This window comes from Lepisma saccharinum, chromosome 10 (genome assembly GCF_977018435.1).
Source record: "Lepisma saccharinum chromosome 10, izLepSacc3.1, whole genome shotgun sequence".
NCBI classification, from domain to species: domain Eukaryota; kingdom Metazoa; phylum Arthropoda; class Insecta; order Zygentoma; family Lepismatidae; genus Lepisma; species Lepisma saccharinum.
This window is the reverse complement of record NC_139238.1, coordinates 32,842,615-32,861,161: the sequence shown is the minus strand read 5'-3', so window position 1 is coordinate 32,861,161 and position 18,547 is coordinate 32,842,615. Positions and strand designations below refer to the sequence as shown.

Below are 18,547 nucleotides of genomic sequence, written 5' to 3'. Positions count from 1 at the left end.
AAGAGTGCAATTTCAACCAAATTTTTCACCAACGATATAAATTGCAACATTTTGGCAATCAGGGCACATAGAGAAGTGATTCAGATGCTGTTGGAAAGGCATTGAAAGGTTCTTTCACATGAGATTTTACATGCATATATATCGGGGGGATTGCGAAGATGGTGTAATCAAAATTTGGGTAGTTACTTTCTCAGAAACAGTCTTTTAATTTCTTCCAAAAAATTACATGCCATGTATACATTATATATAGCTGTGTGGTCTAGTCGGTAAGGCATCTGACTGCCTGCCATGTCGGAATGGGTGATCTAAGGTCGGAATCTTTCTAATCTTGTCCCTGAATAAAGTGGTTCTGGGGCTCAATGATACCTGGGATCAACCCTGGGGAGTAAAGGTGGTCAGAGCATGGTGCTGATCACATCATCTCCAAAATGACAGAGATCACGAATACGAGGAGGTACCCAAAAAAAACTGCAATTTTGTCACCTTGTTTTATTTTGACCGTACATGTACATGTTGTAGGTACATTCAGGTAAGCATGTCTACTCTAGTCGCCTTCAAAGTATTGCACATGTGCTTTAATGCAATTGTCCCAAAAATTTTCCCACTGTTGAATACAGTTTCGAAACTCCTCTGGCGGAACACTCTTCAAGGTTTTGTCCGTAATGTCCTTGACCTCATTGACGTCATGGAATCGCTTCCCTTTCACATTCCTCTTCATCCGCGGGAACACAAAAAAGTCACAGGGTGCTAAATCAGGTGAGTATGGGGGATGGGGCACAAGCACCATGTTCTTTGCCAAGAACTGTCGCACTGACATGGCCATGTGGGCTGGGGCGTTGTCATGGTGCAGTAACCACATTCACCTTCTCCACAGTTCTGGATGCTTCCGTCGCAAACTTTTATGCAATCTTCTCAAGACATTCAGGTAAAATTGCTGGTTCACTGTTTGTCCTTGGGGAACAAATTCCTTGTGCACAATCCCATTCACATCAAAGAAACAAATCAACATTGTTTTCACATTTGATCGAACTTGACGTGCTTTCTTGGGACGTGGTAAATTTGGAGTCTTCCACTGGCTGGATGCTTGTTTTGATTCAGGATCGTACCCATAGCACCAGGACTCATCCCCAGTCACAATTCGTTTAAGAAAATTTGGGTTCTTGTGCAGTTCAGCCTTCAAGTCGCGACAAACATTCACTCGATTCTTTCTCTGCTCCTCTTGACAGAAAGCAAAGCACAAATTTAGCAGACACCCGTCTCATCTTCAAATTGTCAGTTAAAATGCGCTGGCAGGTACTCCAGGACAACTCCACTTCTTCAGAAATTTGCTCGATGGTCTTTCGACGATCTTCATTAATGGCATGTCGAACTTTTCCAATGTTTTCTTCATTTCTGCCTGTCGAAGGATGGCCAGGCCTTGTCAAGTCTTCAGTTGACATGTCGCCATCTTTGAACCGGGAAAACCACTTGTAGACTTGTGTCTTTCCCAAAGCAGCTTCATTAAAAGCTTGGCGAAGCATAACAACGGTCCCAGCAGCCGTTTTTCCCAACAAGAAACAAAATTTAACACAGGTCCTTTGCTCCTTGTGGTCCGCCATCTCAACAATCACTCAAAAATCGCCCGACTCTTGCCGCAACACCACAAATGAACCGCTCAGCACAGAATAATGCCAACTTGCAGATGGATGCAAGATATCCCATACTAATGACACCTAGTGTCACAAGCCGTAACTACATCGGTAATCCGCCCAACATTATGATTCCTGTTTTTTTTGGGTACCTCCTCTTATGTGGGGCTTAACCCTGACATCCCTTAAGTGTGCCTTCATGGCATGGTGCTATACGCACAGGGCATTTTAGCTTTAACTTGTACACTATAACTCAATAAATGTACATTTTTTTTAAAAAAAAGGATACAACGAGACCTGGAGTTATGCTAGATTGATAGGTTAGGTTAGGTAATACACATTACCTATTTTGGCAGATAAATTCCTGTAAGCCGAACTCCGTAGTCAAGTGGTTAGCACAGCATGCTATTCTGGAGTTCAATCCCAGATCGGGCCTGGGTATTTTTTGTGAGTATCCCGACATCAATTTCATCATATCATCACTAATCCTCCTCTTTGCGATTAGCCAAAAGTGGCACAAAAGTGACACTAAATAACAATTTAAAAATCAAAAGTAACTATCTAACAGAAATAAATATTAAATTTAAACACAATATTGTTTGATATACATGAAGCTGATATTTATATTTGCCGCTCTTGGAAATATATTACTGCTTAACTGCTAACCAACTCTCTAGCCTTCTTGAACCCGAAGGTTCATGGCTGCAGCAACACAGGTCTTCCATCTGTCCCTATCTTGAGCAAGATCTATATACTCTATTCCATCCCTACCGATTTCCTTTAGGTCCATCTAAACGTTATCCCTCCATCTTCGTATTGGTCTTCCTACAGATCTCTTACCATCAGGTTTCCCAACAAGAATCCTGTAAACTCTTCTTTCCTCTCCCATTCGTGGCACATGGCCTGCCCACCTAAGTCTTCTTGATTTAATCATTCTAATAATATCTGGACATGAATACAAATTATGTAGTTCTAAATTATGTAACCTTCTCCACTCACCTGTCTCCTCATCCCTTTTAGGCCCAAATATTTTTCTAAGGATCATATAATCAAATACTCTCAATTTATGTTCCTCTTTCAATGTAAAGGACCAAGTTTTGCATCCATATAATATTACAGGCAAAATTACTCTTTTGTATATTATAACTTTTAGTTTCTTAGATATTAAACGAGAATACAAAAGTTTATGAAGAGAAAAGTAACATGCATTTCCTGAATTAAGCCTGCTTTTTATTTTGTCTTTAAAATCATTTTTATTTGTCAGAATTACTCCTAAGTACTTGAATTTAGAAACTGGTTCAAACGAGTTGTTATCAATAATTAGATTTTGATTATTACCTAACACTTGATTTCGGCCTGTAAGCATATATTTAGTTTTCTCTTTGCTAACTTCCAAACCTATCTCTTAACTTAACTGCAGACTGATTAATAATAATATAAGTAAAACTGTAATATTTTGGGGCAACTAAAGTTTAATCCCATCCATAATGTATCAATGCATATTGTCCATGTATGTGACAATTGCTCAAACATGTATTAATATTTCTCCTATCAATACACTTAAATGTTAATAACATTTGACGAAGGGTACCAAACATGCCTGAAGTTTGTAACAAGAAAACATAGTAGTCACACGGTTGCATGTATAGGTATATTAGGGATGAAATTTTCACTTGTCCAAAAATTTAACAATTTTACTTGTATTATTATTATTGATCAATCCGCAGTTAAGCAGAATTATATCCTAACAGCTGCAAATGTAAATATCAGCTTCATATATGTTAATTCCAACAATATTGTATTTACATTTAATTTTCATTTCTGTTAGACTTCTACTTTTGAATTATAGGAATTTATCTATCAAAATACATTATAGTGCATTACCTAACATACCTTAACCTAAACTAAATTTAACATAACCCTTGTCCCCTTTCCTTCCTATTTTCAAATTTTGTAGTTATTGAGTAATAGTGCAGACTTGGCATATCATTTTTTGAAAATTAGAAGACCAATTTTTGAGAAATTTGATTACACCACCTTCACAAATTTTCGTCCTGGACATATGCATGTAATATCTCATGTGAAAGAGTTCCTCAAGACCTTTCTGAATAGTCATATCTGTAACCCATATATTGTACCCCTGTAATTTTGATATTCCAAAAGACATGATTTTGATTTGTTGTTGTTTTAAGTACACTTTTTGCACAGAAAGGCTAATTGGGACTGGACCTACAGTTTAAAGTGGGATCCGAACCACTGTGAAATGTGCCTCCACCAGGTACCAAACCCATGACCCCTTGATTACAATGCCATCGGGGAGAACCCCCACAAGACATGGATATGGAACTTTGTATAGGTTCATTTACTAAATCAGGTGGACCTTTTAGTATGCTAAATTTCAAATTAATAAAAAAATGTAAGTTTGAGGAACTTGTTGATTTGATTGGTGGGCTGATTTTGCATTTTAAGTCCACTTTATGCACAGTAAGGATAATCGGGACTGGACCTACAGTTTAACTATCTGCCTTCACCAGGTACCCGACCAGGGACCCCTTGATTACAAGGTGATGATGCTCCCCGAACACCATTGGGGAGGCCCCTTTGTTAATTTGACATGAAATGACCCAATAAATATAAGTAATATATACAGGGTGTTATTTGAATGGCACCCACGGACCACAAAAACTACAGAGGACATCAAAACAAACAACTTTTCTCAGTAACATTTTTCTCGTTGGTACATCATTACAAATAAGTCATTAAAAAAAGCCTGTTTTGCCACCTGAATTCTGGCAACCACACACAACATTTGATTGCATTCGAGACATTTCCTATCATGAAGCGATGCATACCAGGGTTGCCAGGAACATGGATATTCTGTGAAAAATGGCATACCTACAACCAGCCACATTATGTACCGTAAAACAGAGCAAGGAAATGCATCCTGTTAACCAACAGGAAGTGAACCAACCATGAAAAATGGTAGAAAAACAATGCATTCAAAAGGAAGTGGTAATATCACATTTTGTCTCAGCCTACATGTCAAATATTTGCAAAACTCTTTGCCAAGTTGACATCTACAGTTTAGTCTGTCCACTTCATTCTTCTGATACTGGTTGTCTGTGACACACTGAACAGTTGACTAATGAAAGAACTCAAAATTCCATAGGTAAGTAATATGTAATATATATTCACCGCATTTTACGGCAAGGGGCAAAAGTGGTTCAAAATAGAGAGACATAAGTAGCAGTAAAACAAGCTCTCCGACGACTGTTTATCTACACACCGGATACACATTTAACGGTTTGCAACTGTCAATATGTCAATATATTCGCTGCTGATACATGGTTAGATTGTTACCGTGCTTTTATGTGTTTTAGCCATAATGTAACAATGTTAACATTGGTACTTTCATTATCAGCACCACAATACCACAATGCATTTATCAGGACAAATGGATATACAAACCTGTAGATATCAACCTTGAAATGAGATTTGCAAATATTTGACATGTAGCTGGGCGTAAACAGCCAGATGTAAACTGTAAGTCCAATAAAATTGATGTTGATGATGATATTTGACATGTAGGCTAAGAGACAAACCAAATAACTTGGAACATGTGGTTTTTCTACCATTTTTTGTATCGTTGGTTCACTTCCCCCTTTCCTTGGATTAATTGCTGGTCTTCTGGCTGGCAGGCCTTGTTACCCTAGACATTCGGTCTACTGGACACGTTCCTATCTTCATTTTACAGCTCTTAATGTGGTTGGTAGTATGTCATTTTCCACAAAATTTGTGTGTTTCCTGCCACTTTTGCAACACTGCCGTGCACTGGAAATGACATCACAGATGCGATCAAATGTTATGTTAAATTGCCAGCATTCGGGTGGCAAAATGGGCTTTTTTGAACGACTGTAGCACTGAAACAATGCACCAACAAGAAAAATGTTACTGAGAAAAGTTGTCTGTTTTGATGTCCTACATGGTTCTGTGGTCTGTGGTGCCATTAAAATGACACTCTGTATATCTTTCTAATTAGTAAGATATTATAAATAAAATTATATATTTAGTAATGTAACAATAGTTTTCACCTGAACTTGTTATGTGTTAAGGCAATCAAGTTTACGTAAAAAAATATATAACTGTATACACTTTCATGATCCAAGGGATGATGTATCAGGGTATAACTGGATATGGGCTGGCACTGTTTCAGTTGTAAGCAAGTTATTTAAGCACTGCCTAGAAGTCATATCCACCATTAACCTTCCGTCAATCGAGAGAGCATTCGATGCAGCCAATGTGGATATGAATTTGCGTTCTTCCTGATGGTCATGCGACTTTCCAACAATCAAAAACTGCGTTTCTGTTTGGTTGCTGTTGTTCAGGTGTATCTCAAGCTGAACGACATCACTTGAAGACTGGGGAAGGCACAGTGCTTGTATGTTGGAGGATGAACACGAGGACGACGATTCCGTTACTGGTGTCTGGTACTGGAACTCTTGTGAAATCCATTTATGTGTTGCCATATGCTCGTCACATTTGCTTTTCCGATCAAAACTCGCATCGCACGCATTGCATTTGTAGGCTTTGACACCACTGTGCGTACGCATGTGTGCGTAGAGGTTATAACGCTCCGCGAACTTCTTTAGGCACGTCTGGCACTCAAAACGTTTTTCACCGGTGTGTATACGCATATGACGCTTCAAGTGCGATGCTGAAAGTAACGCGAGCCCACACCTGTCACATTTGTATGATTTCTCTCCGGAATGAACAAGTTTGTGCACTCGGAAACTCGTGTGGTGGACAAACGTCTTCCCACAGAGGTCACACTGGTAAGGCTTCTCCCCAGTGTGCATAGGAAGATGTCGCTGAAGGCCTCCCTTTTGTGTAAAAACTTTATTGCAAAACGTGCACCGGAAACGATTCTCTCCTTTATGTATCGCAACGTGAGTCTCTAAAGCATACTTATGCTTATATCCTTGGCCGCATATCTCGCAAATAAACGGCTTTTCTGCACTGTGGGTGGTAACGTGCATACGTAATTCCCCAGGCGTTCTGCACATCTTGCTGCACATTTCACACTTATGCTGCCCAGACTTTGACTGCCTTTTTGATCTTGGTTTGGGACTTTTCTCGATACCCCGTTTTGCTTTCGTACTCGGCACACCTTCCAACTCAATCCTCTCTGCCTCCTCCGAGCAGACATTTTCGTCGATCTTCCGGTCTTCGAAAAGATTCCCACTTTCAAGCTTCCACTCGAAATCATCGTCTGCATCAACAGAAGGGGTCTTATCCTCGTTCCCCTTCTCAGATAATGCCAATGCTTTTTCTACCTTAACAGGAGGGTTATGGACGATAATATTCCCCAGCTCGGCATGCTGCTTTACAACATGAACCTCAGCACCACCTTTTGTCGAAAAGAACTTACCGCACTTTTCACATTCATAAGGCTTGGCTCCACTGTGCGAGATCATATGCTGGTTGAGCTCGCAAGGTCTTCTACACACTTTTCCGCACACATTACACGAGTGTTTCCCCTTTTTCACATCTCCTGCTTTTTCGTCATCACAAGCTATTACCTGCAGTTTGTTGCTTTCATCCCCTGCACCCTTATCCTGTTCAAACAGATATTTGGAGTCACCTTGGGTCTCATGAAGAACAATGCCACTGTCTGTTTTTACTGGAAGCAAGCAGTCATCATAATTGTATACAGTATTGATTGCCTGCAAAACAGATATGCATCAGTACAAACATTTTTAAGAGCATTTAAGGCAACAACATAGTGTGGTTTATATTAAGATAATTATTATCATTACTATTTCCTATTTAGCATCTTTTAGCATAGCAAAATCATTATTAACTTAAATTGAACTGTTTATGGTTTGTAACGGAGTTACACCTAACCTTATATGGTTACTTTCACACCTATTTATTATGAATATATTGTGATCCTTGTTCCACATGCATAAAGAAAGAAGATGTTTCCTAACATAATTTTATCAGGGACATAGCTACATTATTCATTTTGGGGGGTCAAATCTGAAATTTTGAAATTTATTCCCATGAAACAGAAAGATAAATAAAACAAAAATATATATTGTGGAATGAAACAAGGAAGCCATCATAAAAATCTCAATTTTCTCAAACCATTGACCAACACTCGGTCAGGAAGCCAGCAGTCACACTCCACCGCTGCGTAAGCAATGATGTCAGGGCATGCAACATTTCTACAAGCGATACCGGATTTTGTGGTGTAACAGACTCATCAAAACACACAAAACCCGGAACAATTTATCAGCAAAAGCCAAATACAGCAACGATGTTAAAAAGGTCAGTAAATTTGGAAAAGGTGCCAGTTGATTGCAAAAGCTATCTGCAAGAGTAAGAGCTCCAGGAGAATCTGCTAGCTGAGGACACTGCGACGAGCATTAAAGGAGACCTGAGGGCAATAGCTACTCTGCCAGCATCCCATGGTAGCCAGCCTTGCTCCTCTGGGCTGATGCGGTTAGCCATCTCCTGCTCAACACAACGGGACAGACACTCGTCATTTACATCACTGTGAATCCCGAAGGGAATCCTGTCGCAGCGGCCGGATAGCCAAGGTCCACAAAGACATCCATCAAAAGGTCGTTCCGGTTTCAGAGCAAAGTGTTTGATTTCATGATGAATAGGGAAACTGTACATAGCGAAAGCACACACTTAATATTTAATTTTGTTGAATTAGTTTCCTATAAAGCATGCAGTGACTGCAGTAATATATGGATACAGCGGAAGGGAAGGAAAAATTCTGAAGTACGAAGCAGGGCAGTGTGCACTGTTTTTTTTTTTTTTTGGGTTCGATCAGTCTGTTATTAGAAATAAACAATGGCTAGATAGATTACAACTGATTTCCTTCATGTAATAGTTGGATCAACTTCTTTGGTGTACGCCAATGTTATTATTCTCCTTGTTCATTAATATCAGCAGAGCGGAAGAGAAAGTTCATTTTTCTGGCCATGTCTCTGCATAAAGCAGCTCTGGGGCTCACCCAGCCTAAAATAAATGGGAGCACGGTGCTGATCAAACCACATCCAAAATTGCCGAGATCAAAGAATGTGGGGGGCCCTACCAACATACTCCTCATATCGTATGTTTCATGGAATGGTACAAAGTGCATGGGAAACTATACCTATATGAAGAATATGATACAAAGGAAGACTATGGACAAAATGGAAGGTGTAAGAATTGTAATGGGAGACATGGTGTCAATACTGACCTTTCAAAGGATTAAAATGATGTCAGGACTTACCTCTACAGATTCTGACCCTGGAATACTCAGTACAGCTCTTTCTTCTTCATCATCATAGTGCTTATTTGGGGTTTCACTCGATAATTGAAGCAATTCTGGTTTCTTGCTTTGCAAGTGCATCACACTATCACATGTCAGATGCTCAATCTCCGTTTGACAGGCTACACTCTTAGTTTGATGAACACTGTCAGGCAGATCAGCACCGTACTCATACTTCTCAGAATTCTGCCTGAAACATGTAAAAACGAATCTCTGTATCTCCTCCGTTTTTTGTTCAGCATGATCCAATTCATCGAATAAAGTGAAACACTTGCCACATAACACATTCGTCTGGAGCGTTAATGTCCGAAGATTTGTCCTGATGATTTTCTCAATGCATTTTGCCAGTGAGTTGCCACTCTGTTGAACATATGTATAAAATATGTCATAACTGGACCCACCTCCTATTCTGTAGTCACAAATTAAGCATGTTGGCAACTTATCAAAGTTGGCTTCACACATTTTGTATACTGTAGCAAATGCTCATTTCCAAGTGATAAACAAATCTTAGTTTTCAACATCAAAGTTGAGACCCTGTAACAAAAAAGAAGAAAAATCTGTTCAGGTTGAAGTAAGTAACGAAGCTTTTCTTTTCTCCAATGATTAACATTGGAAAACTATGAATTTGTATTTTTTTTACACAGACTAAATAAAAATAATAGGTAACAGTTCCATACATCGGAGACGCATTTCTTCAATTTAACACAAAAAACTACTTACGGAAATGAGTTTCTCCAAGGTTTACAACGTTCGTCGAGGTATTTCTTTTCATTGTGGAATATATTTGACCGGGAAATCACGTACTTTTCAGAGAAATATCTCACCGACGCACAATTTCCATTGATTTCATTTGCTTGCCCTACGACAACCGGATGCTGCGTACGTTTGATGACGTAAGCCCCTGTCAGTGTTTCAAATCCCCCTTTTTTTACTATGCTTGCTTAACGTAACCTAACCTAACCTTATCGGAAATGGTTTGTGGGGCTATCAATCAGCTACCCGTGCATAATGTATAATTTCCACCAGTGACGAACACGATAGTAGGTATTTTTCAGTCAAGAAGGTGAAACACTGCATACCCACAACTTGAGTCAAGATGTGCCCGCCATATTGTGTGTTCCGGAAGCGAAGAAATTACAAACGAACCATGCAAAACACAAAATATCCGATTTTAATGTGTCTCCGATCTATGAAACTGGTACCTTTGGTAATTATGCAGTATCGCCCAAACACCTCTCACTCGTTTCTTTCGTTAATTTTAGCACTGATAGGCTACTTACCTATTCTGCATTGCGGAAGATTCCTTAAGGTGAAATAGTGTCAACTTTTCATATTACGAGTCATTATTTGTTTTCCTTGTTCCGCTTGTGTAACAGACAATATGGCGTGCACTCATCATGGATAATCGCGCGTCATGCTTGTGTTTTGTGGATTTGCAGTGCGCAAGCAGTGTTTCAAACCTTAATGACCAAAAATTGCGTACTATTACGACTTTTTTTTACATGTTTGCATGATTATCTCCACGAACCATGCACAATAAGGTTAGGTTAGGTTTGGTTAGGCAAACACAGTTAAAATTTGGGGTCGTTACCATTCACGTAAGTTAGTTCACAAAAGGGTATTTAACATCACAAATCATGAACATTTAAAGACATTAGGTTACGTTAAGATAGTTAAAAATAATTCATGACTAGATAAAATATATTATTTTCTTGTACATTGCATTTTACAAGTTCAATTAACACAAGACGCGCTATATTGTGTGTGCTTGGAAGTTCTATTTTTGTACTCACACGTACTGAATGGTAGCTGCTTTTTAAAAAAAAATCATGAACTCTTGTCTCCTGTGGAAAATTAACAATTTCACGATGCACCCTTGACACGTCATCTTATTGTAACACAAGGACGTGTTTGGAAACAGTGACACGGGGTTACGTCATCGGGTACTACTTTACTATACCTGAGACACCTGGGAATGATTTCTTTCGCACTTTTTTACATTGCTAACGCACTATTCTGCATTCCGGAACACTTATTTAGGTGAAATAATGGAATTTGTAACGAAAATAATGTATATTTCTTACATTTACGAGTACTTACTGTTCTTGTTTATTCCACACACAACATGGCGATAGCTTACCGTTGATCGTTTGTTGTGCCAGTGTTTGTCGATTTGGAGTGTGCATGCAGTGTTGCAAGCTCCTTTACCGAAAAATACCTACTTTCGGGCCGGATTTCAAAGTATGTTCAAATAAAAAAAAATTACAAAATTTTTTTAAAAAAAACACCTCAGAAACAAACCATTGACGTTATGTTAGGTTAGGTGGTATAATTTAACAATACAGGGAATTTCTCCAATTTGTTTGAATTTTCGGTTACTTACTAATTTGGGTCTCCTAATCACGAATCTGCACTTAAAATTTGGCGCTCACGTAAAAATTTGGCGCTTATTTGGGGCAGGTGAATCCGGCCACTTTCTAACATGCCCTTAACAGGGAGTCTATAGATATAGGCGGGAAGCCGGAGCGGAGGCGGGGCCGCGATAGCGGTTGGGGGCGGTAGGTCGATTACCCCAGGGGCGGAGCCCGGAACCGGCGGGAAATTCGGAAATCGAGGGTGTGGAAATAAGAACTTAATTTCGATTATTTTGCTATTTCCACGTGTGAGCGCCAAATTTTGACTGCAGATTCGTGATTAGGGGGCCAAAATTAGTGAGTATGCCGAATTTCAAACAAAATGGAGAAATTCCCTGTATTGTAAAATCGCTCCGGTTAGGTAAGGCAAGCATAGTTTAATTTTTTTTAAGAAATTAAAAACACTTTAGGAATTTTAAATTGACTTTTTTACTTACTTACGGGGACGAGGTATGCCTACTAGGTTAGGTTAGGCCTGTTAGGTTAGGTTCCATTAGAACTCCTTTCGTTCAATTTAGCATATACGGACAACATCGGCTTGTAGCAGCAGCAATATCGGGTATTGTGCTCTCGTGCAGAAAGCAAATGGTGGCAGCAGCAATAGCGCGTCGGAAATAATTTTTTAGGAATTTTAAATTGACTTTTTTACTTACTTACGGGGACAAGGTATGCCTACTAGGTTAGGTTAGGCCTGTTAGGTTAGGTTCCATTAGCACTCCTTGCAAATGGCGGGAGCAGAAATAGCACGTTGGAGAGAGATTTTTGTATAAAACCACATGGATTCGCATTAAAATGGACCAAAACTACATTCCGGAACATCAACAACACTCCAGAAAATGAATTCCGGGTAAGACTGCAGAATATGGGCTGCTTAGGAGGAACGCGGTTCATAATTTTTTGGTAACGTTTTATAGTTAGTAATCGGGAAAAGTAAGTTTGAAAGTGCGGAAAAAATTTTTTCTTTACAAAAACCAGATAAACGTGTCCAGGTTGGGCGGTATTGAAATCGTAGCAGCGAAGGAAAAGGCATATTCCTGCACAAATCTAGTGAAAGCAAAAAATGCCTGTGTTGTTAGGTAGCTAGGTTTAGTTTACTTAGCCTAAATAATAATTAGTCATTGTATTTATGCTAATGAAACCTAACCTAACAGGCCTAACCTAACCTTCTAGGCATTCCTCGAAGAAATAATGAAAGAAACTGTGCGTAAACAATATGGACACGAACGAATGGAGAAATGCATTGCTTTTAGTAGCAGGAAAAACATTTTTCAATGTATTTATGCTATTGGAACCCAACCTAACAGGCCTAACCTAACCTTGTAAGCATTCCTCGTCTGAAATAATGAAAGAAACTAAGCATCTGTGGGCGGAATCCGGAGCGACAAATCAACTCAAATTCCGCAAAACAAAGGGTCTCACTTATCGCACAACACTTGAGTGCGTAAACAATTTGGATGCGAACAAATGGGGAAATGCATTGCTTTTAGTAGCAGAAAAAACATTTTTTACGGGCAATAATATAATAGTAATCGTAAAAGGAACACCAGAAAATGGAAGTAGAAGGTATGTACTTTCAGTTGATATAAATTTAGTTCGTCTATTTAGAGGGAAAAGGCAGCCCATGTTCTGCAGTGAGACCCAGATGAATAGCTAGGAAATGGCAGCAATCGCCTCTGCATGTTGGAAACATTTCTCACGAAAGAAAAAGGTATTCCTGGTCAGAAAGCTTAAACGATCAAAGAAAACACCTTCATGAACTTACACAATGTCAGAGAAATTGATTAAAGTAAGTAGTTTCTTCTGTAAAAATGAAGAAATCCGTTCGGGCGATACCGCATATTTACCTAATATATTTTTTTTGGGTCAACAATTAGCCCTCGCTCCGCTATGACAGCAGGGCCCCAGGTTCGAATCCCGGATAGGGCATGTGTGCTCTTTTAAGTGTCACTTCATAAATTTAATCATATCATCACTCATCCTCATCTCCGCGATTAGCTAAAAGAGGTAGAAATGCGAAGTAAAATAAAACAATAATAAATAAATAAATAAAAATCTCCTTCGTTTTTCTCATGCAACTTTGCGAATTTTCATTTCTCTAAGTCTTCTTGCTCCTATCACAATGATGAGGATAAATGATGATTGGATGAAACAAGTACACGAAAATATAGCATTCTCCACGTTATAAATAAATGAATACAGACTCTAATCATTACAAATAAATAGAAGTACATAATTTACAAAGTATTTTCTTGACAATTATATATCTGGTGAGTTATGTAATACCTCAAGAATTTTCTGTATCCTAGCTTTCGTTAAAGTAATTACAATTACACGATGTTGTAACTTTGGACTTACTAATTATTGGATATTTATATTTTTTTAAAAAAAGTTCCAGGATCTACGACGTCCACTTACAAAAAATTTTTCTTTTTGTTTTTTTACATGGCAGGTCACAGATTAAATATGGCAAGCATAGTCTGTGTTACTACTTTATAAATTTCTAATTGCTGCATGAGTAGGCACCAGCTGATATTGTCCCCTTTCATATTTTTTTTTCAGAACTTCTTACGCACAGATAAACTAATTGGGGCCGGAATGATCATGTGGAATCCAAACTACAGCCTCTATTTGTAGTTGAACCTGATTATTGTGAAACAACCGATTTTGCTAAGGGTGTTCAAGTGGACAGGCTACCACGCACTTTTGATGTCGCCATGTTGGTCATGGGTCTTCCCCAGGGCTGTTTCAGTCTTATGGGAGATTGGTTGACCGTAGTTAGTATTCTGTGTTTCTACTGTTCCTCGCGAACCGGCTGAAGTCAAATTCCTGTCCATATTCACGAACCTTTTCTTGTACTAAATTTTATTGCGAGAATGTGAGTAGAATACGTGTAATATTTAAAAATAGCACCGGCAATGTACGTATTCTACAACTCTTTTATCTACACACACTATTTAGTTTTTAATTTGGATAAGTAGCTTCATCCGGCCGACCAGTCTGCTTAAATTTTGAAATTATGTCGTCTGATTCTTGTCATTAGAATATTATTTTGGGGATGCGGTAAGTGTTGCCTAATGTAGTTAATGAAATCGTAATTTAACATTGTATGAAATCACTGCGTAATACTTATCAAAGCTTTTTTTTTTCAAAAGTGATAAAGAAGTATCGCCAAACGCGAACCAAATTCCGTTCATTTCATACATCACTACAGGCTTGCATTCAGTATCGAAATCGAACTTTCTGATTGTAATTGTGTATCATTTGTTGTGTAAAATAAAAACTCAGGAATTTTAATGAAATGGTAATAATATTATATACTGTTCTGTATAGGGCCAAGTTCCATGTGTATAACTTAATCTGTGATGTTATGCTTCTGCAGTAACTTATTTTTTAAATTCCTCTCATATTTGCTTGCTTGCTTGAGTGATTTAGGTGGACCAGGTTTGGTTCTCTTACTTTTATAATTATACACACGCGCGGAAATAATCAGATAATGAAACATAATGATCCTAACCTACTTATGTTATGATTCCGGTAATTATTTTGCTAGTGAAAATAACCCTACATGCTATTCTCACCACCTGGTGAAAATAGTCACAGCCTTTTTTATTTGTATGTAGCTAATCCTTAAGGATCATTTGAGGTAAATGCAACTTTGTATTGAAAGCAGCATATTTTCAGTTACTATTTTCACCAAGTGGCCAACCTCATTTTTGTGCTATTTTCACCTAAATTCATGATTCCTCATAATGTGGGAATTATTTTATAAAACATTCACGTTCTCTTGTAAGATTTTGTTTTGCATTGCTTGTTAGGTTCTATGTCTCAAAAAATAATCATCTATACCATGTGATATCACTGCTCTCTCTAAAAAGTGGTAATAATAATCAATAATCAGCATTTTTAATTTGCAAAAATTGACAATGTGTGAAATATAATAGCATCTGTACTTAATAACAAAAGGTACCAGTTTCATAGATCGGAGACACATTAAAATCAGATATTTTGTGTTTTGCATGGTTCGTACCTACCAATTGCGTATTGCGGAACATAGTTCAAGGTGCCATTGTGCGTTTTCCACAAAAACAAACACTTTTTCTACGCATTTATCTAAGTGCTATCGAATGCACATAACGGTGCTATATCGCTTACTTGGTGAATGATATAGCTTCTTTTGTTTTCCAATATCAGTGTTTTCCAACCTTCTTCACCGAAAAATACCTACTATCGTGTTCGTAACGTGTGCAAATTGTACATTGCTGACGGATAGCCCCACGAACCATTCCGATAAGGTTAGGTTAGGCAAGCATAGTTAAAAAAAGGGGGGTTGGAAACACTGACATGATTTCCCGGTCAAATAGATACCACGATGAAAGAAAATACCTTGACTAACGTTAGAAACCTTAGAAAAACTCATTTCCGTAAGTAGTTTCTTCTGTAAAAGTGAAGAAATGTGTCTCCGATGTATGAAACTGTTACCATAATAATAAAAAAAAACTGCTGAAAATAACTTGTTCTGCTCGTCCCAACATCTCATGAATGTAGTTGCACATTTTTTTTTATTTTGAGAATAATTACTGAAAATCATGGTTCCCATTGTATGAAGTTTTTTTTAGAAGCTATACAAGAGAATGAAAAGTTGCTTTCAGTACTGCAAACAACTGTGGGAATAACTTTGCAGTTCGGAGAAACCTTTCTGTGGAAAAAAAACAACACTTCAGAGTGTGATCATTTTCACAATTTATCTATTTTAAGATGAACATTTTTGTGTTCAGTAACATTCATGTATCATGATACACACAGTACAGTAGTTACTGATATAACAGATTAATCAAGTCCAGTGAGATGTATGAAAGTAAGTAGTCTCTGCTGCAGACTGTTTATGCTGTACTTCATTAAATACTAGTTGCTCATGTTATAAAACTATGCGTAATAACTACATAAAGGAGGTACGGAGTAGGAAGGTCCAATATGAATTTTTCATTTTTGTAATGGTGCTCGTATGTCCTTAGGATAAAGCAGCCAAAGTTGATAATGAAGTCATGCATTTCTTAAAGTGAGTACATTATTTTTGTTTGCCATAGCTTCGGTCGACTTTATTTTTGCAAAGTGTACTCTCATTTATGTGGTGAGCACTCTAGCATGTTGGCTACTGAAATGTTAGTGTCACCAGGGAAACTATGTTACCCATTGGGCAGTTCCCAGTACATATTTTTTTAATAGTATTTGAACATGAAAACGCAAGAAAATTATTCCCACTGTACAGCACTGTAGAGCATTTATTTAATTTCTAGGAATTATCCACCTGTGCGCATGTTTTATGCACACATCAAGATAGAAGAGATACAAATGCAAAGTCCGGTATGGGACTTGGACGTGGGAAGTGTAATAAATATGGCACTTCTCTGTTTAAGTCTCGTATCAGCTAGCACAAAGTTCATCGTGGAGGGAAATAAATCAACATTTCTTCATTCATGTTCAGCTATTTAGTAAATGATGAGTATTTGGTTTTTAAATAAGCTGTTTTATGTAAGAGATATTGTAGATATTATTTTATGTATATGTAGATATTATTTTTGTTAATATTTTCTGTGTATTATTATAGTAGAAATATTAATTTTCAATATTACCGGTTTTCATTCTTTCAATTGCTTTAAATGTTGAAAGAAGTCTACAAGGAACAACAATTAATTTTCCAAAATGTTTTCATACTTTTCTTTCAAGCATATAGTATGTATAGTAGGTGCTGCTGCACTTGCTACAATAAGGTATGAAATTTAACTTCAACTTAGTGGTCATTGTCATGACGGTAAATTTGTGTTAGAGGCTGAACCTTTTCGTAGCATTCAACCTAGTACTTCTTATTTATTTGATTTTTGAGAAAACTTCCGAGAATTCTCTTAGTAATTATTATGTTTTTTCTGTACAGACTAACCTATTTCTAATCAGTACCTTAAGCTATATGATCTGATCAGTGGCATGCCCAGGATTTTCGAAAGGAGGGGGTTATGTATACATTTTTTAGTAGTCAGCACTCATTTTGCCAACTTTACCTGCATTTGATGTTCTTTTTTTTAGGGAATACTGGGCCAAAGGGGGGGTTATAATCCCCACCAACCCCCCTTGGTCACGCCACTGGATCTGATCCCTGACAGTATTGAATTTTTTATTATCGAATGGAGCGTAGTTGCTGTACACAGTCATTTTTTTCCCGTTGTATTGTGTGGCAAAGAAAATTTTTTTTATTGATCTGTGTAAAATCTTGCAATATAATCCTGTATAGCCGAAGAATCAATCAGGGAAAAAATATTTTTGCAAATATGGATTAGCATGACATAAATCATTCTGAATTCTTGTATACTTATTTCATTCCATTTCTCCACCCAAGAAAAAAAGTCACCTATTTTAAGACTGTTATTTTCGTATGATGAAGATTTTTAAAAAAAATGCTTTTAGAGGAAATTATATATTTCCGCTCAAAGTAATAATGCAATTTCAGGAAGTTTTGGTAATAGTATGTTTTTCATATAATTTTCGTATACTTTTATTTTTGTTTGATAGAAATCAATTTTAATGCGAAAAGTTTGTAATTAAACGAAATCATTGCATATAATTAATTTCCGCCACTTCTAACTACGTTTAGTCAATTTGCGCGTTTAATTTATTATACGCGCAAATCGGCTGAACGCGGTTAGAAAGTATCGGAACGCGAATGGTACGGAATACGATAGTGTTTTGTCGTTTCGAGAAATCCGCGAGTCCTTGCGCATAGCGTTCGTCTTCTGTTTTTTCCCCGACAGTGCTGCCGTCGGTGGTCGCGAGGAAACGACCTTCTAGTGCCGCCATACTGTCAACCATTTTTAACCCGCAGCTGTAACATCTTGTAGTAGTATGTCTATGGTCTTCCCTTTCGCACAGGAGTTTTGCTTTTGCTACCTTGTGTTCTGACGTCAGATGAGGTATGACTACGGGGTTAGCATAAATACAATGAAAAATTATTATTTAGGCCAAGAGAAGTAAACATAGCTAGCCTAACCCAGTGTTGCCAGGTCTACTGATTTCGCAGGAGATTTCCTGATTTTCAGCACGATCTACTGATCTCCTGACAAGTTTCAGGAAAATGTGGAAATCTCCTGATTTTTTTCTTCCTTAAATATTTATAATGAACAATTATTTTT

The 18,547-nt window shown here is 37.7% G+C and overlaps 2 protein-coding genes across 3 annotated transcripts; both read right to left on the bottom strand.

Annotated features, from left to right (window-relative positions):
- Positions 1-1,169: 1,169 nt before the first annotated feature.
- On the bottom strand, positions 1,170-1,598 carry LOC145994054 (protein GVQW3-like). The gene has a single exon (XM_083130138.1). The coding sequence runs from the start codon at positions 1,596-1,598 to the stop codon at positions 1,170-1,172; it is 429 nt and encodes a 142-aa protein (XP_082986264.1).
- Positions 1,599-5,486: 3,888 nt separating this feature from the next.
- Positions 5,487-13,832, bottom strand: LOC145994320 (uncharacterized). Of its 2 annotated transcripts, none has more exons than XM_083130424.1 (3): positions 13,725-13,832; positions 8,917-9,489; positions 5,487-7,351 (listed from the first exon to the last, which is right to left on the bottom strand). In XM_083130424.1, exons 2-3 carry the CDS (start codon positions 9,415-9,417, stop codon positions 5,783-5,785), a joined length of 2,070 nt encoding a protein of 689 aa, XP_082986550.1. In that variant the 5' UTR covers positions 9,418-9,489; positions 13,725-13,832; the 3' UTR covers positions 5,487-5,782. The 2 variants fall into 2 exon arrangements, with proteins under 2 accessions (XP_082986550.1, XP_082986551.1); XM_083130425.1 differs by having other exon boundaries at positions 13,653-13,725.
- Between the last annotated feature and the right edge of the window lie 4,715 nt (positions 13,833-18,547).